The 22,494-nt window shown below is 46.9% G+C and overlaps 1 protein-coding gene across 2 annotated transcripts in view; it reads left to right on the plus strand.

Moving 5' to 3' along the window:
- Positions 1–22,494, plus strand: part of TBC1D22B (TBC1 domain family member 22B) — a 496,720-nt gene that overhangs the window by 245,488 nt on the left and 228,738 nt on the right. For both annotated transcript variants that reach the window (XM_077467354.1, XM_077467355.1), the window contains exon 6: positions 3,919–4,033. In XM_077467354.1, coding sequence (XP_077323480.1) covers positions 3,919–4,033 — 115 coding nt within the window. The remainder of the gene's footprint in view (positions 1–3,918; positions 4,034–22,494) is intronic.

Below are 22,494 nucleotides of genomic sequence, written 5' to 3' on the forward strand. Positions count from 1 at the left end.
CACAGACCCCTTTTGACATCACAATAAAACTTTTCTTTAAGTGTATCTCACATTAAAGTGGTTGTAAACTTCAATCTTTGAATTGTACCTATGTAAATATCTCCTAAACATGCACCATATGCAGTCGATGATGTCATTGGCACATTCGCTCTGAAGGAAAGGCCATCCGGTCCATTCCTTTAGAATCCTGTGCCGTAAAACTGTGGCTCCCACGTGCATGCGCGGGATTGATATCACCGCAGCTCCGGCTAGTCACACAGCCAGAGTCCGTGGACCTAGAAGGAAGATGGGTCAAGATGGAAGCGGCCTCCAGTGATGACAGCGCATCGCTATAAAGGCTTCATTTCCAGGCAAGTTTCACATGATGTGCTAGTATGCAATGCTTACTAGCACATTAGGGCTTTACCTTGCAGGTTACAACTGCTTTAATTCTCCATTGTAGCACCCTGTGCTTCCCTGGGATATCATTTTGGCTCTCTGCCCTGCAGAAACCACACTTTGAACCCTTTGGCCATATTCCCTTTCCTGCATTGCAGAGGCACTATGAAGTTGTCTGTTGACCCATGTTGTTGGGCCTGTTAGCACAGTTCTGTTTGCCTAGTTGTTGCCCACCCTTCTCAATCATTGCTTAGGAAAGCAAATCACTATAACATGTCGGCTCACAATCTCCAGTGTGAGTGTGTAAACAGCAGCTAATCTCCAAGGTAGAGAGAGAGAGACTATAAGGGCAATCACAGGTCTGGGCTGATCCAGGCTGCCCTAGAAAAAGAACGCAAGCCTGGGATCCTGGTAAATACTTGTAGTGTTTAAAAAGAAATAGCACATGTACATTTAAAGCTGAGGTTCACACAAAAATTGAACCTCCGCTTTTCGGAACCCTCCCCTCCTCCGGTGTCACATTTGGCACCTTTCAGGGGGGGGTGCAGATATCTGTCTAAGACAGGTATTTGCACCTACTTCCGGGCATAGACTCCCACGGAAGTCTATGCCTCTTCCTGTTCCACCACACACACGGTCCCAGAGACAGCACGGACCATTTAGATTGTCCTGCGCGACTCATGCATGCGCAGTAGGAAACCGGGAAGTCAAGCTGCAAGGCTTAATTTCCTGATTCCTATAGTAAAGATGGTGGCGGCAGCATCCGAGGGATGGTTCGGTCTCGGGTGCTGACATCGCTGGACCCTGTGACAGGTGAGTGTCCTTATTTTAAAAGTCAGCAGCTGTAGTATTAATAATAATAATTTGCGGATCTCCGCTTTAAGAGTGAAGTAAGAGATTAGTGAATAAAACAATTACACTGTACTTACCCAGATGGTTGCAGCATAGGTACCAGAGGCAGCAGGTAAAGCTCCAGCTAAGAGAACTGAGCAATCGCTCTGCTCTCAGTCTTTAGCCTGAAGAAAGCTGGTGACTGTCAATCACCAGCTCTCTGCTCTGCCCCTCCAGCGCTCACTGAAGTGCTGGGCTGTGGAGAGGGTGGGAGCAAGCCTGCTCAGGCTCGCTAAGAAGCTGAGCCTGCTGCCAGTCTAGGGGGGATCTTTTTACAACCTGGACCGGGTTTGTGATGTCAGGCGGGAGTGGGCTTTTAGTCCCCTGTCATCTGAAAATTGGTCACAGGAGTGCAGCGCAAACTGCACTCCTGTGATTCTTCGACGTAAAGCCAAAAAAAGCTTTGGCTATACTACTTCTTTTAAGGATGCTTGAAATCAGCATAGATGATCAGTACAGAAGATTCTGAAGCCAGCCGCAGTGGTTTTTTCTCATGGCGACAGACACTGCTCTCAGGGTTTACACTATCTGTCATCCAGAGTGGGTGTCGCTAGAGCCAGCTTCGGGATCCTCTACCGCTGCTTATGCAGTCCACAGAAGCAATTTGTCCCAGCTCTCTACTGATCATCTATGCTGGTTTCAAGCATCCTTAAGGCTGGTACACATGGGCTGAAAATTGGCTGGTATCAGCTGTTTAAACAGAAACCGGCCAACTTTCGGCCAGTGTGTATAGCAACCTGTCCAGCTTCTGTTGAACAGGCATGCTGGAAAACCAGAAGTCAATCAACACACGGCGACCCGGTGTGTTCTGGCGGGAGGGGGAGGTTAATGAAGTACCCCTGTCGGAACACAATAGTTTAGCTGGGAGATCACTCTAAAAGCATCCGCTGGGTTGAACAAAAAAAACAAATGGTGTGTTCCAGGCATTAATGTAAGTGTGCTATTTCTTTTTATGCACTAAACGCTACAACTACATCGGGATCCCACACTCTTGTTCTGTTTATAAGTCCTTGCCTGGAGACATCCCAGGGTCTATGGATATGTTGCTTGTGCCCTGTACTGTACAATTAACATGAGGAGTCTGATTTACCTGTAAGTTCCATATCTTGGAGTTCAGGACACAGGCACCACCCTCCCTTTTTATTCCTCTGCATTGCTTTCTACAAACTGAAGACTCACTCAGTGGGGTGGAGTAATAGGGGAGGCACCTGAGGGGGTGATGTCCTCAAAAGCTTTCCAGCGTTTTATTCACCTGAGGGATATGAGCCTATAACCAGGGCCTGTGAATACATTGCCTATATGGTACTGCAATATATGATATAGACTTGGAACGCGGAAGTGGCTGTGTGCAGGTGAGGGGAGCACGTGGGTTGAGCTGGGAGGAAGGACGATCAGTGGCTGCTGCATTAATAAAACAAGGAAGGGGTTTATGTTTCATATGAGCATCTCTTTTTCCTTAATGGGGTTTCCGGAGACATATGTGACCACTGATCATTGGAGTTTTAAAGGCTGCGGTATCGCCATATATCCATGCTAAGGGCCATTGTGGATGCTGGAATCGAGATTTGTTGTTCCTTTACCCCGCTGTGGGCTAGTATCATTAAGGCTGTTATTATCCATATTTCTGGTAAGCGCATCACTTGTTTGGTGACGGGCACAGATCTTCAGTTTTGTGTGGATGCACGGTGGTGATATGATAACCGTCTTCCTATTGGAATATTTTTTTGGACTATAATTCATCTACACTAAAAAGAATTCACATCCTTTTTTATTTTTATTTATATGTATTTTCATAATCCATATGGACTACATGTTCTTTATTTAATACATATTTTTGTGTTTGTCATATGCACAATTGGATGATTGCTCTTTAGGTATTGACTCTGTATGAGAGTCAGACACTCTTTAGTTTTATTATTTATTATTATTGGCGCAGCTTTTCATATCTTCTATGATATAGACTTACCAGGTAAGTAAAAATTACTTTTTTTATTTAGGCTAGGTTCACACCTGTGCGGGCCATGGTTTGCGCTGGCATGAGAGCCCGTTCATTTGATGACGTGCCCAGTAACACGCAGGAAAGAAGTGTCTACACTATCTTTGAATTCCCAGCCTTTATGAGAACTGAGGTTCCTAGTATGGGTGCAATTTCCAGTGTGGGCAGTGTGCCATTAGGCTTAGTGTCACCTGCCCGTGAGGCATGCATTTTTCTGTATGGGTGGTTGCGCCTGCCGGTATTTGTGCGGGGCACCACTCGCATAGATGTGAACTTAGCCTTAAAGTATTTGTATTTTGAGCAGTATTGGTCCCTATTTTTTATTTTGGATGTGGAGTAAATTCTGTTTTATTTGGAAAGATTTACATTATTATTATTAAGACGTTGGCATTCACAATGATTTTTAACGCCCTTATTGGTAATGGATGTGGGTTTTCATTAATCTTACAGGTGAGTACCAAATTTCTTTCCATTTTGTGTGTCTCATTTTTCAGCACATGTTTTTAAAAAACTGATGTGAGTTGGCTTTTTGACCTAATTGTATCTTGGGGTGCATGCTGGGTGAAGTTTGCTATCTCTTTTCAGATCCTGAAATATTCCAAAATCATAAGGGGTCTGTTTCTCAAATAAAATATGCTCCTTCTGTCATGCAGATCTTTGAGAGAATATTGTTTATCTGGGCAATCCGGCACCCTGCAAGTGGATATGTACAGGGAATCAATGATCTGGTTACCCCATTCTTTGTTGTATTTCTTACGGAACACGTAGGTGAGAATGCAGTATTTTCCTCCTTCAGTTTGTGTTTGCATTACATTTCTTATTGGTTAGTACTTGTAAAAGTGACATTTAAAGTGGTTGCAAACCCCATTCATGAAATCTGACCTGGACACATATATCTGTAGTGTTTTACTTCTCTCTCTCCAAATCTGAGTGATGTCTCTCTGCTGCTCCATTCCTCTGTTATCAGCAGTCACTTCTGACAAGTTCACGGACACTAGAGTAGAGATAACAGCAGATCAAAATTTGTGGCAGTGAGGGTGCTTGGAGATAGATGAGCAGTATGGGGGATGTAGCCTTTCCTCCAATTGGCTCTCGCGCATTGTATGCCCAAACTCCACAACCAATTCTGGAAGTGCAAACGAGATTTCTAACAGGAGGTGCACTTTCTAAATAATGTAGAAAGAAACTGCAGATATGCAAGTGAAACGTATGTAAATAATGTAGAAAGGCAAATACTGCAGATATGCAAGTGAAACTTATGAGAGTTTTGTTTAATCTCTGTGTATCATCTGAGGCTGTTCTCTTCACTGAGTATAGGAGAGGATACAACCACTTTAATCTCTCTTTACAAATCTTAATTTACCCTTGGTGTACATTTGTGGCAGTAGTGGCCTTGGTGGGACTTAATCATCCGAAGATATTTCAATAGAAACTTTTTATACTCTGCTCGTTTGGAAAGTAGACCTCCTGTTTATTTTATAAAAAACGTTTTAAAGTGGTAGTATGGTCATTTTTTTAACTTTTACCTACAGGAAAGCCTATAATAAGGCTTACCTGTAGGTAAAAAAAATATCTCCTAAACCTGTACGGTTTAGGAGATATTCCCCTCGGTATGCGCCGCTGACTGCAGCGGCGCATGCGCACAAGGGGGTTCTCTCCGTGAAAATCCGGCAGCGCTCGTCCGGCCGGACTGAAATCTCCCGCGCGCATGCGCGGGAGTGACGATATCGCGGCTCCGGCCACTCACAGCGTCGGAGCCGCGATACCCGGAAGAGACGCCGAGGGAGCATGTCGGCTCCCTCGGCGTGGATCGGGCCAGATGTCGGGGCCTCGTTCTAAGGTAAGTATTTCATAATGAGCTAGTATGCGGTGCATACTAGCTCATTATGCCTTTTGCTTTGCAGGTTTAAAAAAAAAAAAAAAACATTGCGGGTTTACTACCGCTTTAACCATGGTCTGTACAGCAAACTAGGTGTTACGCCCAGCTAGCTTGGTAAAAAAAAATCTGAAACGGCGCACTGCACAGCTAACTTTTTTTACGTTCAACAGATTGAAAATGCGATGTCAGTGCTGCAATCTCTCCCGCTGTGCTGCTGTTCCCCACCAGAAAACACTGATCACCACTGGCTGCCAGTGCTGTTCTGATACTGGTTTTCCAGCATGTCTGTTTGACAGAACAGATAGCTGCACACACACACAGGCTGAAAGTTATTTTGGTTCCTGCCAAACCTGTTTTTGGATGATTTTGAGTCAATATGTATCCAGCTTAAGTGTTGAAGGTAGTGTCCACTCCTCAGCATGGCATAGCTGTCAGGGTGGGATAAGCACCTCTGAGTTTATCCCTATACACAATTCATAACTCTGGTTGTGCAATTTAAACAATTGGTTTATTAGTGAATTTAAATAGGTAAAGAGGATTAGCCAGAAGGGTGAAAGTGGTTGTACACCCTTATATATAACCACTGAAGTGACTAGCCTCAGGTGACGAAACAAATCCTCCCAAGTCAAGTTGTACCTGTTTATCTGTAGCCCTCTCTCCTCTGTAGTTGATCATCTCCAGGAGGCAGGGAGTGGGGATCTGTGTGTTACCCTGCACAGAATAGTAGGAAGAGCTCAGTATAATCTCATTGGAGGGAAATTATGCACCCTTCTCTACACACTCGCAGGGAAAATGGGGAGGCTGTCATTTGTTGTGTGCTGGAGGGGGGCGATGCCATCTCCTGAGATTGTTTTAAGCATAACAATTTAGAAGTGACTTATGCAGACACCATAGAAAGGAGACAGCAGTGATAAATGACACGGAGTTCTTGGAATTGAGGCAAGTATGCACTATAGAAGTATGTATTTTGTTTTTTGTTTTTATTTCAGATGTTCACAGCCACTTTAAGAGGCCACACAAAATGGTTAGTAAATGAGTATGTTTAGAGATCTAAATCTCTGTAATTGCACACTGGGTTAAAGCGGAGTTCCACTCATAATAAAAACTTTACATCAATCAGCAGCTTTCAGCATTAACATCATCATTTGAGCCGAAAATGTATTTTTTTTTTTTTTTACTTTTTCTGCATTGTTGCCATGGGGTCCCTTCTAATCTGCCACTTCTGGGCCGTATGGATTTACGCCATATCCCGTGGCACCTGAGCTCCTGGGAGATGTGTGTCATTGTTTCCCAGGAGTCAGTGGGCAGCACAGAAAGGAATCATTCAGTGCTACACCTTGTGTATAGGGCATGTGCGATTGGGAGGTGCATGCTGGGGTATCCAGCATCACCATATCCCAGAAGAGACTGCTAGCGGGCTTCACATGCCCATAGTAGAGATGGAAGTGTTCTGCAAAGCAGAAAAAAACAGTAAGTACATTTAAAAACCTGAATTGAGCAGCAGTTTCTTAAATGACATAGATGTAATGTTTTAAAACTGTGTATATTTATTTTTTCTGTGGTTGAACTGGATGGACTTGTGTTGTTTTTCAACCTGACTAACTATGTAACTATGTAAAAGAACGAATTCCATAAAAAAAAATTAAAAAGCCAAAAATAAATAAAATTCTGTCCGGAACTCTGCTTTAAGTAGAAAATTATTTTTAAATAAAAATAACAGGTATTCAAAGTGATTGTAAACGATCACCTTGTAAAACATCCCATTCAGTTTAACCACTTTGTGCCCACACTATAGCCGAAAGACGGCTACAGCGTGGACGCTACCTGCCGGGAGGGTGTCCCTGGACGCCGTCCTATTTACTTCCACAATGCGCGCTCCTGAGAGCGCACATCGGGGAAGTTCTGTGTTGGTCGTGGACACAGCCAATCACAAATCGCTGTAAATGGCCAATCACAGCAGCTGTTTACAGCGTGATCGGCGTGTCCAATGAGAGATGTAAACATATGAGATCATCTCTCAGCGCCGCTCTCCCTCCTCACACAGATATCGTGTGAGGAGGGAGAGATGAACGGCTGCAGTGGCTGTAAGTTTAAAAAAAAAAGTGTAAAATAAACGGCCACCTGTCCCCGCTGCCACCTGTTGCCAGTGCCATGTATAAGTGTCATCTGTCATCGGTGCCACATCATGCCACGTGTCATCAGTGCCACATCATGCCATCTGTCATCAGTGCCATATCCAGTGTCAAATGCCATCTGTTATCAGTGTCACGTGTCATCAATGTCACGTATCAGTGCCATCTGTCATCAGTGCCACGTATCAGTGCCACGTATTAGTGGCATCTGTCATCGGTGTCGCATTGCATCAGTGCCACGTGTCATTGTCCTGGTGCTCCAGGGCCTTCAAATGTGTAATATGTAGTCAACAATTTAGATGTGTAATTTATGCTCCTTGGACATGTGATGGTGCTCCCTGCATGTTGGGCCTCTCTAAGTGGCCAGGCTGTGGAAAAGTCCCACACATGTGGTATTGCAATACTCAGGTTGATTTATTTTGGGGTGTCATTTGTGGTATACACATGCCATGTGAGAGAAATAACCTATTACAATGACAATTTTGCGGGAAAAAAATAAAAAAATCTTAATTTTTCAAAGAAGTTTAGGAAAAAAAAATGACAACATCAAAAAGCTCACCATACATCTTACTAAATACCTCAAAATGTCTACTTTCAAAAAAGGGGTCATTTGGGGGGTACTTTTCTGGCTTGTTCGGGTCACAAGAAATGAGATCGGCCACCAGTACATCAGATGTGATCAATTCTGTATGATTCGCACCACAACTTGTAGACTCTCTAACTTTCACAAAGACCAAATAATATCCACTAATTTGGGTTATTTTTACTAAAGATATGTAGCAGTATAAATTGTGGCCAAAATTTATGAAGAAAAATTAATAATTTGCATAATTTTATCACAGAAACAAAGAAAAATTTGTTTTGTTTTTTTCAAAATTGTCGGCCTTTTTTCATTTATAGTGCAAAAAATAAAAACCGCAGAGGTGATCAAATACCACCAAAAGAAAGCTCTATTTGTGGGAAAAAAAGGACAAAAAATTAATTTGGGTACAGTGTTACATGACTGAGTAATTGTCATTCATAGTGTGAGAGCACCGAAAGCTGAAAATTGGTCTGGGCAGGAGGGGGGTTTAAATGGCCAGTAGGCAAGTGGTTAAATAGAAATAAAAGGAAACATTTTTTTGTATGTGTATATATATATATATATATATATATATATATATATATATATATATATATATATATATATATATATAAATTATTCAATTTTTTTTTATTTTTTTTATATAAAACATTACCTTTGTAATGGATCGGGAGCATGTCAGGACAAGTCTGATCATTTAAGGAGAGTACACGGAGCATAGCTGGAGAACTGACCACTGTGTGCCCTCCTGCTTAATGTGGTCAGTTTTAATAGGAAAGCAGGGGACTAGCAGGATCAAAACAGATTTCACATAAAGAAAGCAATACAAAGAGAACCAAATACTTTCTCGTACAAGTACATGGTACAGCAGACATATCAGGAATTTGAAGTTTTGTCGTAAAAAAAAAAACTTTAAAGTGGATGTAAACCCGATTAATGAAATATGACCTAAGCACATATATCTGTAGTTTTTTCTTACCTCTCTTCAAAGCCCTGAGTCCCATGTCTTTCTGCTGTTTCGTTGCTCTGTTATCAGCTGTCTTGGCTGTATGCCAAGAATCTACTCCCAGTGCTGAACAGGCAGAGAAATTCTCTTAACACGATGTGCACGTTCCAAAGTATATACTGTGGATGTCATCTTGTGGAGTTCACTCCACAAGATGACTTGTGGAGTGCCCTCCACTGCACAATAAAAGGGGGAATAGTTTCTGATGAGAGTGTTTCGGTGTGCAGTCATTGGGTTAAATATTCTTTGAAGATGTCTTTGGAGTTCTGCCTCCTTTGAGTGTGAAACACAAGGTCTTATTACTTTTTAGGTCCCTATATCTCATGTAAAATGTATTGCCCAATTCCACCTCCCATATGCAGATTGCACCAAAACACCAAATGATGTTTGTCAATCAATATAGCAATACAGCCTATATGACACGTTTGTTATGTGTATTTGCATCTGTAATTCTGGTCGGCATAATAGAACAGACACTAGAGATGACAGATTCTCATATGGAACAGATGTTAAAACATGGTCATGGGCAGAATTTATTCTTTCATAATTATGTTTTTGAATAGCTGAGAGGGACATTTTTGATTAAAACGGCCAAAGTATAATTATTGTGTCTAAAAATCTGCCTCCTGCTTCTGTTTCGTTTTGCCCAGCTGTGCAGCAGAATTGATTAACATCTCCCACTGTTTTTCAGTAAATGTTGTTTTATCCCAATGACAAGCACTCCTTTGATTTCTTGTCCTGTTGCTACATGTAGTACTTTGGCCCCTGCTCCTATGCACTTTGTAAGCCTGGCTACAAGGTCAGACATGATGCCCAAGACTTGTATATGTGTGTGGAAATATATATATGTGTGTATATATATATATATATATATATATATATATATATATATATATATATATATATATATATATATATATATATATATATATATGTATGTATATAACTCCACACACATACAATGCTGTGAAAAAGTGTTTGCCCCCTTTCTGATTTTCTTTTTGCATATTTGTCACACTTAAAGGAGTTGTAACTCCTCACCATTCTTTTTTTTTTAAACATTTTTTAATGTCCCCCGAGCCCGCCTTATACTTGCCTAAACCCTGAAAAAATGTGCAGTGGAAACGAGCACTCCAGCACCGGCCAGTGTCGCGTGTCCTGATTGGATAGATTGATAGTGAAGCCATTGGCTCCTGCTGCTGTCAGTCAAATCCAATGACCCGGGCAGCGGGGCCGAGTCTGGCATTCGTGTCTATGGATGCAACTGCTGGACTCGGAAGCGCACCCGCAATGTAACCCCCTCAGGAGAGCACTTCTCCTAGGGGGTTATCTGATGTGGGGAGGAGCCGCGAGAGCTGCCGGGGGACCCCAGAAGCACAGGCTGAGAGCTCCGTGAAGCGCGGAGACTAAAAGCACTTCCCCGGGGCTTCCAGCACAGATTTTCGGCCCGATTTCACTCCGCACCCCTGGCGGAACACTCAGCACATGCCGGGACCCAAACATCGCCGTAGCACACCGGCTCAGAAATCCCTGACGACCTATCTGCTACGGGTGCGGGAACAGAACGGGATGGCTCAAGATGGCACCCAGAAGAAACAGGCACAGACTCCTCCACGGCCTGCGGCGACCTCCCCAGCACACTCCCTGGTGGACAGTGAGTACTCTTTACACCTGACTAAAGCTGACCTTGACGAGAGCCTTACACTGATGTATGATAAGCTGGTACAGAAATGTCAGTCGGAGCTGCACAAGTCTACAAATACTCTCTCCTTGGAGATTGCGACCCTGGGCTCCCGAACAGATTTGCTGGAGACTAAGCACGACAAACTTTCTCTGGCCTGCTCAGACCTTCGTAAAGACCATGAGGTTTTGTCAGAAACGGTATCCCAGCTCCAGGCGCACATCGAAGATTTGGACATTAGGAACAGGCGCAACAATCTTAGGGTGCGGGGGGTCCCCGAATCGGTGACGGATCTTTTGCCTACAGTCCAGAAGCTATTCCATATGTTGCTCCCTGAGGCTCCGCTTACGGCCTTCGCCTGTGACAGGATCCACAGGGCCCTGCGTCCCCCCCCCCACCCCCGAGAAACCCCCGAGGGACATAGTTCTGTGTCTAAAGGACTTTCTAGTAAAAGAGGATGTGCTGCGGGCATCGAGAAACACCCCGAATTTGCGTCTAGATAATACACCCATACAAATCTATCCAGATATCTCTCCTACCACGTTGGATAAACGTAGAAGAATGAAAGAGGTCACTACAGTGTTACAGTCTGCAAGGATTCGCTACAGATGGGGATTCCCATTTAAGTTGCAGGTCCCGCATAATGGCACGACTTACACGGTGCTTACTCCCGCCGAGGGGAAGGCGCTTCTGGTCAAACTGGGCCTCCTGGACGCCGCCGCCTTACCAAGACTGCCATCAACTCCACGCCACTCCGCCATTTGGGCCACCCCACCCCCCAGAAGGGACCGCCGGACCTGAAGACAAGCTCGTCCCACGGCTGGTTTCTACACGGTCTCTCCCGACATGCTAGACAACGCAGTAAGTCTCCTGCTTGGAAGCCGACTCTCTGCTCCGCTCACTGGCCTGCCCCCCTGACTCCATACCCCCAGGACTCTCTGTCCAGGATGCTAGACCGCTGGCAGGTGGCATCGCCTGGAACCTTGCCTGGAGTGATATGCTGCTGGACTCGCAGGGTTGGAGTTTTGGATCATTTGGTCCAGATTATTTTTTTTTCTTTGGGTAGAGGGGAGCCTTTCTCCCCCCCACCCCCAAAGAATGTATAGTGTCACTTTTAGGCACATTTTTCAGGTTGCTAAGGAATTTTCACTTATTGTTCTCTATTGATTTCTGTTCTTGTTTTATTTTTTCTCTACTGCCTTGATGCCATTTTTTATTACTACACATGCTGCAAATTCTGCATTGATAGTGATTGTAAGTTATGGTATTGCTCCTCTTTGCTCTGTTAATGACGCTGTCTATTCTAGAGTTGTATTGCTGATGTTATACGTGGGTGCCCCTCTTGGCCTGTGCTCCTCTCATCTTGGTAACTTCTCTCAGTGGTTGACCCATGGGTCTTAAAATTATAACTCGCAATGTAATAAAGGGATTTAATTCCCCACAAAAAAGGAGGAAGGCCTTTAGGACTTATAAGTCCTTAGGGGCGGAGATCCTCCTCTTACAGGAGACTCACTTCTCCACTAATAATCATCCTTCCTACTTTGGCAAATCCTACAAACAAGGTTTTTACTCGACCTATGAGTCCAGGAACAGAGGGGCGGCCATATTTTTAAAAAAAACACAGTATTGTTCCAGGTACAACAGTCTTATATTGACCCGCTTAGTAGGTTTGTTATAGTTCAGGGCTCTGTACAAGACAAGACCCTGACCCTGGCCTCTGTGTATGCCCCTAACTCTGCACAGGCTACCTTTTTCAAGAGCTTCTTCCAAATTCTGGAAAAATTTCACTCCACCCACATGTTAATAGGGGGGGATTTTAACCTGGTGGCTCATTCGAAGCTAGATAGGTCGAGTGATAGCCAGGCCAGTAACGCATTTCCTAGGTCTCTCCTAAACTCACTGAAAGACCAACAGCTGTCGGATGTATGGAGGGCGCATAATATAGGCTCCAGGGAATACATGTTTTTCTCCCACCCCCATGACACATACTCACGTTTGGACTATCTATTCTGCACCCCCACCTCCTCTAACATGTTTGCCCATGGTCGGACCATCACATTGTATCCTGCCATCTCTCTAGTATAGGCCTGCCATATGCTGACAGGTCCTGGCGCATTAATTCCCTCCTTACGGACCCTGTGGTGCACGAGCAATTGACTGAACGCCTCGCGGAATACTTTAGACTAAACGACATTGAGGACATTGCCCCTACTACCCTTTGGACAGCCCATACGGCAGTTATGAGGGGAAACCTGATAGAGATCTCCACGACCAGGAAAAGACAGAAAGCACTTGAAGCCCGACAGCTCACTTTAGATCTCCATAAACTTTACCATCAACATAGCCACTCCCCATCCCAGGACGTGTTAAACCAGATTAATGACAAACGGAGGACCCTAGACACCATTTTGACAGAACACGCTGAAAATCCCTCAGATGGGCCAAAGCACGGTTCCTTTTAAACAGCAATTCTGCCTCTACGTCCTTTGCTAGGAAACTCGAGCAGCATTCCCAGCCCACCCATGTATACAAGTTGAGGAACAGGGATGGTAATCTTACCACCCACCCCAGGGAGGTGTTGCAGATTTTCACCTCCTTCTATCAACAGGTGTATGCGGCTCCAAGTTCCCCTCCCCGAGTCCCCCCTCAGTCCTGGTTGGACCCCCTACGGCTTCCTTGCCTATCGGCTGAACAGCTCCAGACCCTTAATGCCCCTTGCACGACAGAGGAGGTGGCCTCGGTCATCTCCTCCCTCAAGCCTGCTAAAACCCCGGGCCCCAACGGTTTTCCCGCGACCTACTACAAGAAATTTGCGGACTCCCTACTCCCTAAACTGACCAAGCTCTACAATTTTATCTTAAGGGAGCAGCATTTCCCAGAGGAGATGCTCTTGGCTAGCCTGTCACTCATCCCGAAGCCCGGAAAAGACCTCACCCAACCTCAAAATTTTAGACCCATCTCTATTATCAACAACGATCTAAAAACATTTGGGAGAATTTTAGCAGACCGCCTAGCCTTGATCATCACCTCCCTTGTCTCACCGGAACAAACGGGTTTTATACCCTCGAGGCAAATTACTGATAATATCCGTTTGGCCGCTAATATTATCCAAGATGCGGATGCTGGCTCCCGGGGGGTCCTGATGCTGAGCCTAGATATAAATAAGGCCTTTGACAGCGTCCTCTGGCCATACTTGGAGGCTGTCTTGGCTAAATTTGGCTTTCGGGCCCTGTACCATCACCCCCACACGAGCATTAGGATCCCGAGTGGTAGTTCTGCATATTTTCCCCTTGGGTCGGGCACAAGGCAGGGGTGCCCCCTCTCTCCCCTTTTATTTGCCCTGGCCATGGAACCCCTGACAAGATCCATTTTAGATAACCCTAACATACGGGGCTATATGAAAGGGGACCAGGAATTTAAGGTCGGTTTATACGCTGATGATGTTCTTTTGTTCTTATCCGACCCCCTTATGTCCCTACCCAATCTATTCACCTCCCTATCCTCATTTCACCGTGCCTCTGGATTAGGGGTGAATCCGGCTAAATGTTCAGCCATGCCTATACACCTCCCCTCTCCTCTTTTAGCATCCCTTAAAGACTCCTACAAATTTTCGTGGAATCATAACTCTCTCCAATATTTAGGTATTAAGCTTACCCCTACACCAGTGTTTCTCAAATCCAGTCCTCAGGCCCCCCCAACAGGTCATGTTTTCAGGTTTTCCATTATTTTTCACAGGTGATTTGATCAGTTTCACTGCCTTAGCAATTACCACAGCCGTTTCATCTGAGGGAAATCCTGAAAACATGACCTGTTGGGGGGGCCTGAGGACTGGATTTGAGAAACACTGCCCTACACTCAAGCAGCTGTATTCCCTTAACTACCCGCAGGCCTTCTCTTCCATCAAATCCCTTCTTAACCAATGGTCCACCTATCATATCTTTTTTGGGGCGCGTCCAAGCGGTTAAAATGTCCATTCTCCCAAAGCTTCTTTTTTTGTTTCCTTCCCTGCCAATATATGTCCCCCGCTCCACCCTACAAGAAGTCCAAGCACTCTTACTCTCATTTATCTGGCAAAAGAAAAAGCCCCGTCTGAATCGTTCGCTATTATACAGAGCCAGGCACTTGGGTGGTCTGGGGTGTTCGGACCTGTGGAAGTATTTCTTGGCCTCTCGACTGATAGACGGCGCAGTGGCATATAGATTCATCCTCAATACCATGGTTGCGATTCGAGTGCGTCTCAATAGCCCCATATTACCTCCCAGGGATACTATGGTCCAGCTCTGTTTCCCACAATGGAGATCTCCCCACTGAATGGCATAGTGGGTCAGGCTCTCTATCTTTGGGCCATATATGGGCAGACATTTCAACTGAGATCCAGGGTCCCCCTCCTGTCTTCATTCATAGGGGAGCCTAGGTTCCCCCCAGCCTTCCGTTCGGATACCTCCTTTAGTTGGTGGACTGCACGGGGCCTTACACGACTAGACTCCTTACTACAGAACTTTACTTTTTGCTCCTTTGCATATTTACAACAAACACACGATCTAGATAGGTCGGCCCACTATCAATTTCTCCAGATAAGACACTTCTACTCCACTTTGTTCCAGGAACTACGAGGGGCTGGGAAGACGCTGTTTGAGGGGTTATGTGGGGAGGCAGCCAGGGATAGAGGCACCATCTCTGCTCTATATAGACACCTTAATGAGTACAAGGTGGCCCCTAAGTCAGTGGCAATGTTGGGCTGGGAGGCGGAGGTGGCTCGGGTATATTCTGTAGAAGACTGGGAGGTTATGGTTGACAATATGCACAAATGTACTCGCTCTGTTTCCACCAAGGAATCGGCCCTTAAGCTTCATACCAGGTGGTATTATTCCCCTGACCGTCTGCATAAGATGTTCCCTCTGGTATCGGCCTCCTGTTTTAGGGGATGTCAGGATAGAGGCACGCTCCTTCACACCTTTTGGGAGTGTAAAGCCTTAGTGCATATCTGGGCCAAGACCTCCGCATTGGTCAAGCGGATCGCTGGCACCTCTATTGCTCTTACGTACAAGATGTGTGTTCTCTATGCGGATGTCCCAGGAGTCCCCCATCCACAACAAAGGCTGATCCATACTCTCTTCAGCGCCATTCAGTGGGCGGTAGCGCTGAATTGGAAGAGCCCCTTTGTGCCATGGTCACAGGTTATTCTCCGCATGGAATCCATTAGATAGACTAATGGAGCGCATTCACCATATTCTCTTGGATTCCATGCACGTATTTGATGGGAAATGGAGTGGGTGGGCGGCCCTCCTCCTTACATCCAGGCTCGAGGACCCATGACCCACATGGGCAACAGGCAGTGAGGTTATAACCTATGAAGGGAGGGTCCCCTCAAGGTTTTGGAGCCTATGAAACACAGCTACCATCATGGCTCGGATAGATTACTGAGCTAGCGCATCGAAGGCATTCTATTCTTTTTTTGTTTTTTTTCTCTTTTGTTTATTTTAAAGTTGGTTATTCTATGTTCCTAATTGTTCCTGGAGATACCTCATGGAGGTCTCTTTGGTGACACCTCTGTACCATATCTGGCCTTTATTTTTGATATGACACTTTCTTGTTAGTTGGGTATGCAAAGTTGGGTGCTTTTTGTCTATCTAGTTTTGACACCAACTACATTATTGCTATTGGCCTTGTATCCATAAATGCGATTTTTGATACTGGTATTCTCTGTAACAAATTTCCTGTACTTTCATAATAAAATCGTTTGAAAACAAAAGAAATGGCTTTGAAACCCTTCCTAGACTGATACATGTACACTACTTTGTTTCTAATCTTTTCTTTATTTTTTTGAGATTGTGGTATGATTTGTGTCTTTTGTGATCCGTTATCGTGCTTCACTTTTATAGACAGCTTCTATTTATGTGATTTCTTGATTCAACAGGTCTTGCGGTTTGAACAGCTTTTTTTCTTTAATAAATTAAATAATTAAAAACTGCATCTTGGATTTACTTGGGTTATCTTTGTGTAATATAAAAATTTGTTTGATCTAAATCATTTTAGGCTGGTTTCACACTGGGGTGCCAGTGGTGGTAAAGTGCCACTATTTTTAGTGTTAGTTTTCGGCTGCTAGTGGAGTGCTTTTAACCCCCACTAGTGGCCAAAAAGTGTTAAAACGAACTGCAAGAGCTGCTACAGAGGTGCTTTACCAGCAGTTCGGTGGCGCTGACCATACATTTCAGTGGGCAGGAGTGGTGTATATGCCGCTCCTTCACTGCTCCAAAGATGCTGCTTGCAGGAGTTTTTTCTCTTACGTTCACTGACTGACACAGCTCCTTTACTTAGACCATCGGGTTGTTATGCCACCTTCAGGAGAGGACTAGGCAGAACATGTTAACATGTACAAAAAACAGAACTTTCTAGTTCTGCCCAAGGGGCGGTCCCTTCAGTAACAACCCCCCAGCTTGCATCCTGCAGCCTCAGTTTTTTTCTGCCTAGTGAAGGAGATGGACCTAGGGACCCTGCGGGCCCATTGGTCCGTGGATTTTTTCTGCAGAAGTTTGCCTTTTGCACAAGATTAAGATCCTGTGATCTGTTATCAATAGCCGGCTCGGTGACAGGCTGGATACCCTTATCCTTGTAGTCTCCCCTGCCTGGCCAGCGAGCGTGTGCAGACCAGTGCTCCACGCTGGGTCAGCCACGAGATGCCCCTCAGGCTCCAGGGGCGGCCGGTGGGCACAATGCTTCGGGGCACACATATCTTCCTCTCCCTGTCCCTATCTGCCCCCCCGTGGAGGCTGTTGTATGGGCTGCTGATCGTGCCACATAGACAGGGCCCTCCTGCGGGGGCTGCGCTGGGTGGCTGTGCCCTGGGTGTCTGGAGGCCTGTTTATGCTAAACGCTGTAGCGTTGTCTGCCGTCATTTTCGCTGCCTTTTTTTCACTGTTCCTCTCTGTATTCAGTGCTTTGGCGGCCATGTTTGGCGTGACCAGGGAGAAGCATGATCAGGGAACCCTTTTTCTGTAGTTCGGCCATTTTCCCTGTGATTATGTCCTTATACTGGACACTCGGTGGCCATTTTGTAGTAGCCCACCATGTTTTTCATGCTCAGCACTAATCCGTGAGGCTCAGAACAGCGCGGTTTCCTCTAACAGACACTTGGGAGCTGACACAGGCACACCAAGCTGGACTGCAAAGAACTCGGACAGTGACAGGAACTCGGACAGTGAGGATGAGTTCCCGTCCGGGTCTGCATGCGACAAAGCTAGTTGGAGCACTTATCACAGCTGTGCGTGATACCCTGAAAATTCAGGATACAGCAGATCCCTCTGCTGATGTAGCAGTCCCTTTTGGGTCCCGTAAGCCAGCCCGTGCAGCTAAGGTGTTTCCGTATCTGACTTATTTCGATAAGTTTATATACAAGGAATGGGGTAGACCATAACGGAACCTTTTCGGTCCCAAAATATGTGTGTTACCCCTTTGAGGAGAGCCTTCTCAAAAAATGGTCAACTCCTCCGGTCGTGGACCCCCCAGTATCCAAGTTAAACAAAGTAACCACGATCCTGGTAGAGGGCACTCTTGCTTTTAAGGACCCCACGGACAGGAAGGACGAGGCAGGGGCCCGTTCCTTGTTTACGGTTGTGGGGTCAGCAATGCGACGGGTACTGGCCTCGGCACTTGTGTCAGACGCATACTGAGTGGGCAAAACGTTTCCATTGTGAATTGAGGGAGCAACAGGCTTCTCCTGTCTGCGTGGAATTAGCAGACCAGTTAGTGCAAGGGGCTTTAAGTATGTTTGTGAAGCGGCCCTGCATACCCTCCCTCTGTTATCCAGGGCTTCAGTGTCAGCAGTGGTGCTGAGGCACCTGATTTGGCTAAAATGCTGGTCAGCTGACCAGGCATCTAAAAAAGCCCTGACTGATCTACCCTTCCTTGGTGAATGGCTCTTTGGAGCTTCTTTGGATGAGGATATTAAGAATGCCACCGGTGGAAAGAGTACATTACTCCCACAGGCCAGGAAGGCTAAAGAGCCACACCATAGGCAATGGCCCTCATTTTCCACTCAAACGTCTTTTTCGTCCCTCCAGGGCTTCGCCTAAATGTCCCCAGCCCGACAGAACGACCTCTGAAGGACCAAAGCATCCCTGGAGCCGCAAGCCTTGCGAGCAAGAGTGCTGCCGTATGAAGGTTTGTCCCCGCCCTTCTCACGGGTGGGGGGTCGCCTTCGGGAGTTTGCAGCCCGGTGGGCCTCTCGGCTGTCGGACCTATGGGTCTGCAAACTGATTTCCTCTGGCTACAAGATAGTTTCTCTCTTGGCCACCAAACAGATTCTTCCCCTACAGTATACCCTTACTTCTGGCTCGGCGGGAGGCCCTAATGGGGGGCAGTAAGGGACCTGCTGAGTCGCAGGGTGATAGTACCTTTTCCGTAGCCAGAAAGATTCCAGGGGTTCTACACCAATCTGTTTTTTTTTAGTCCCCAAAAAGGAAGGGGTACGTCCAATCTTGAACCTAAAAGCCCTCAACTGCTTCGTGAAAGTACAGAGGTTCATAATGGAATCAGTTCGCCCAGTAGTCGCTGCACTCCATCAAGGGGACTTCCTGGCATCCCAGGATGCTTACCTGCACATACCTATATGCCTATGGCATCAAAAATTTCTGCAATTTGCAGTTGGGGGTGCCCACTACCAGTTTCTGGCTCTCCCTTTTTGCTTGGAATCACCCCCCTCCCCAAGTTTTTACCAAGGTATTGGCTCCAGTTCTGGCATTACTGCGACCACGCGGGATCGCGATCGTAGGTTACCTAGACGATCTTCTCCTGAGAGCATCTTCCTCAGAATTAAAGGAGGATGTGGCGATCACCATGTAGACCCTGCAGGAATTTGGGTGGCTGTTTAACCTAAAAAAGTTGGTGCTCATACCGACTTAGCGTTTGGAGTACCTAGGCTTACTGCTGGACTCCATGGAAGCGAGTGTGTTTATCCCTCCAGACTAGCTGCAGACTCAGAGCCGTGGTAAAACTGTTGATGAACCACAGGTGGCCGTCTCTACGCTTCTGGCCTCCTTCAAGGCAGTGCAGATTCAGGTGAGCCAATCAGTCAGGGACTTTCTGCTCTGGTGGCTGAGATCCCCGGCACTTTGGTCATGGAAGTCGTTCCTACCTCCTACATTGGACAGTGATAACAACGGACGCCAGCCTGATCAGCTGGGGTGGAGTACTGGGGTTACAGTTGACCCAGGGCCTCTGGTCGGGGGAGGAATGCAAGTCGCCGATCAATGTGCTCGAGCTACGAGCGATCAGGCTATGCCTCTCCACATGGTCAATAAGACTTTGAGGGCGTCCGATGAGGATCCAGTCAGACAATGCCACGGCAGTGGCCTATGTCAATCAAGGAGGAACAAGAAGCTTGGCTGCCGCACAGGAGGTCGCTCACATCCTTCAGTGGGCAGAGCGACATGTACCGGCCCTATCGGCCATTTACATCCCAGGAGTGGAGAACTGGCAGGCGGACTACCTAAGTCACCACATGCTGGACCCAGGAGAATGGGCGCTGCATCCGGAGGTGTTCAGGCTACTGTGCCTGCGTTGGGGCACACCAGACGTGGATCTTTTGACTTCCCGTCTCAATTGGAAAGTGCTGAGATTCGTATCCAGGACAAGAGATCCTTGGGCAGATGCGTCAGACGCGCTGGTGTCTCCGTGGGGTCAGTACCAACTGATCTATGCCTTTCCTCCGCTAAAGCTGCTACCATGTCTGCTCCACAGAGTGGAGGCCGAAGGGATTCCAGTAATTCTGATTGCCCCAGATTGGCCTCAGCATCCCTGGTACACCGACCTAGTGCGACTGGTGGCGGATGCCCCCTGACAACTGCTGCTACGAGAGGACCTTCTGTCTCAAGGTCCGATTCTCCATCCTGCTTCACCATCGCTGGTTTTAACAGCATGCCTGTTGAGAGCCAGGTGCTAAGGAACTGGGTTCTATCGGACTCAGTGATTTCAACTGTTGAGAGCACGGAAATCATCTTCTCGGAAGATATATCATCGTACCTGGAAGGCCTACATCTCTATGTATGAGGAGAAAAGATGGCGCCCGCGCTCCTATTCCATATCCAGGATCTTGCTGTTTAAAGACATTGTGTTACCATCTCTTTGTCCTAAACTGACACATCTTAAGGAGGTGGCCCTCCAGTCGCTGGATGTGGTCCGGGCCCTAAGGGTATATTTGTCTGCCACGGCTCCCTTTCAGAAGTCAGACTCTGTTTCTGTTTGCAACCAAGTGCATGTATGAACTTTATTTTGTTACTTTTAAAGTAACAAAATAAAGTTCATACATGCACTTGGTTGCCCACACAGGGGTTCTTCTCCCAAAAACAATACATGAAAAATCTTCAGCAGTACTGCCACCTAGGCTTTACACTTCAGCCCTCTTGTCCATATAACAGGGTTCCCGTACAACTACTGTACCTCTTTTCAGCTTTCGTGCTGCTCAGGCCTTCCACTTCAGACTCTCATCTGTCTCCTTATATGCACACAGCTTCAACACAAACAGCGTCTACCTAAAATGCAGCCCCTCACTGCTCTGATCCTCAGACTTGGGTCTCTGGCTTTCACTAGTGTACACCTGCACTCTCTGGATTCCTGGAGACCTCCTGTCTCTCTGGGTGGAGCCCAGAACCCTAATCCTAACTCTGCTATAAGCCCAGGACCCACCTGCTCAATCAACCAGCCAAACTCCTGGCTGTTCCAAAAACCCGGTCCCAGGATTGGAGAGTCCATCCCACCCATAACGCTATGGAATCTTCTGGCTCCAGGTCCCCAAGTGGATTTTACAAACTTTGGAGGAAACTGATAAAATAGATTCCTCCACATTAACCACTTGGGATCCGCGCTATTGCAAAATGACGGCAATAGCGCGGACCCACATTTTCGGGACTACGTCTATTGACGTAGTCCCGGTTACGAGCGGCCTGCGCGCCCCCTGAGGGGCGCGCGCGGCGCGCTCTGTGATCGGCGAGTCCGTGAGACTCGCCTGATCACCGATCCGTGTAAGGGGTCGATCCCGACCCCTTATCACGTGATCAGCTGTCAGCCAATGACAGCTGATCATGTGATAAAACGGAGCCGGTAATCGGCTAGTATTCCTCCTCGCGCTGACAGCGCGAGGAGAAAAAAAAAAAGCCGATCGCCGGCGGCCGTGTTCGGGACATCAGTCCCGATCACGGCCAGCAATTTAAACGGACACCTGCCCCCTGCCAGTGCCCACCTGCCACCCGCAGTGCCATCCTGAAATAAAGTAAGTGCCCCCCTGTCAGTGCCACCCAGCAGTGCCCATAGTGCCCACAGTGCCATCCAGCAGTGCCCACAGTGCCACCCAGCAGTGCCCACAGTGCCACCCACAGTGCCACCCAGCAGTGCCACCCACAGTGCCACCCAAAATCTGCCTCAAAGGTGCTGCACCCCAGTGCCGCCCATCAGTGCCCAGCAGTGCCGCCCATCAGTGCCCAGCAGTGCCGCCCATCAGTGCCCAGCAGTGCCGCCCATCAGTGCCCAGCAGTGCCGCCCATCAGTGCCCAGCAGTGCCGCCCATCAGTGCCCAGCAGTGCCACCTATCAGAGCCACCTATCAGTGCCACCTATCAGTGCCCATCAGTCCCATCTATCTGTGGTACCTATCAGTGCCCATCCGTGCCACCCATCCGTGCCACTTATCCGTGCCACCCATCCGTGCCATCTTATCTGTGCCCATCTTTGCCCATCAGTGCCGCCTTATCTGTGCCCATCGGTGCCGCCTTATCTGTGCCTATTAGTGCCGCCTTAACTATGCCTATCAGTGCCCACCAGTGCAGCCCATCAGTGCCCACCAATGCAGCCCATCAGTGCCCACCAATGCAGCCCATCAGTGCCCACCAATGCAGCCTATCAGTGCCGCCTAATCAGCGCACTTCAATGAAGGAGAAAAATGACCCGTTTGCAAAA

Source organism: Lithobates pipiens, unplaced genomic scaffold, assembly GCF_037356315.1.
Source record: "Lithobates pipiens isolate NorthernLeopardFrog02 unplaced genomic scaffold, aLitPip1_a1.2 Scaffold_52, whole genome shotgun sequence".
NCBI lineage: Eukaryota > Metazoa > Chordata > Amphibia > Anura > Ranidae > Lithobates > Lithobates pipiens.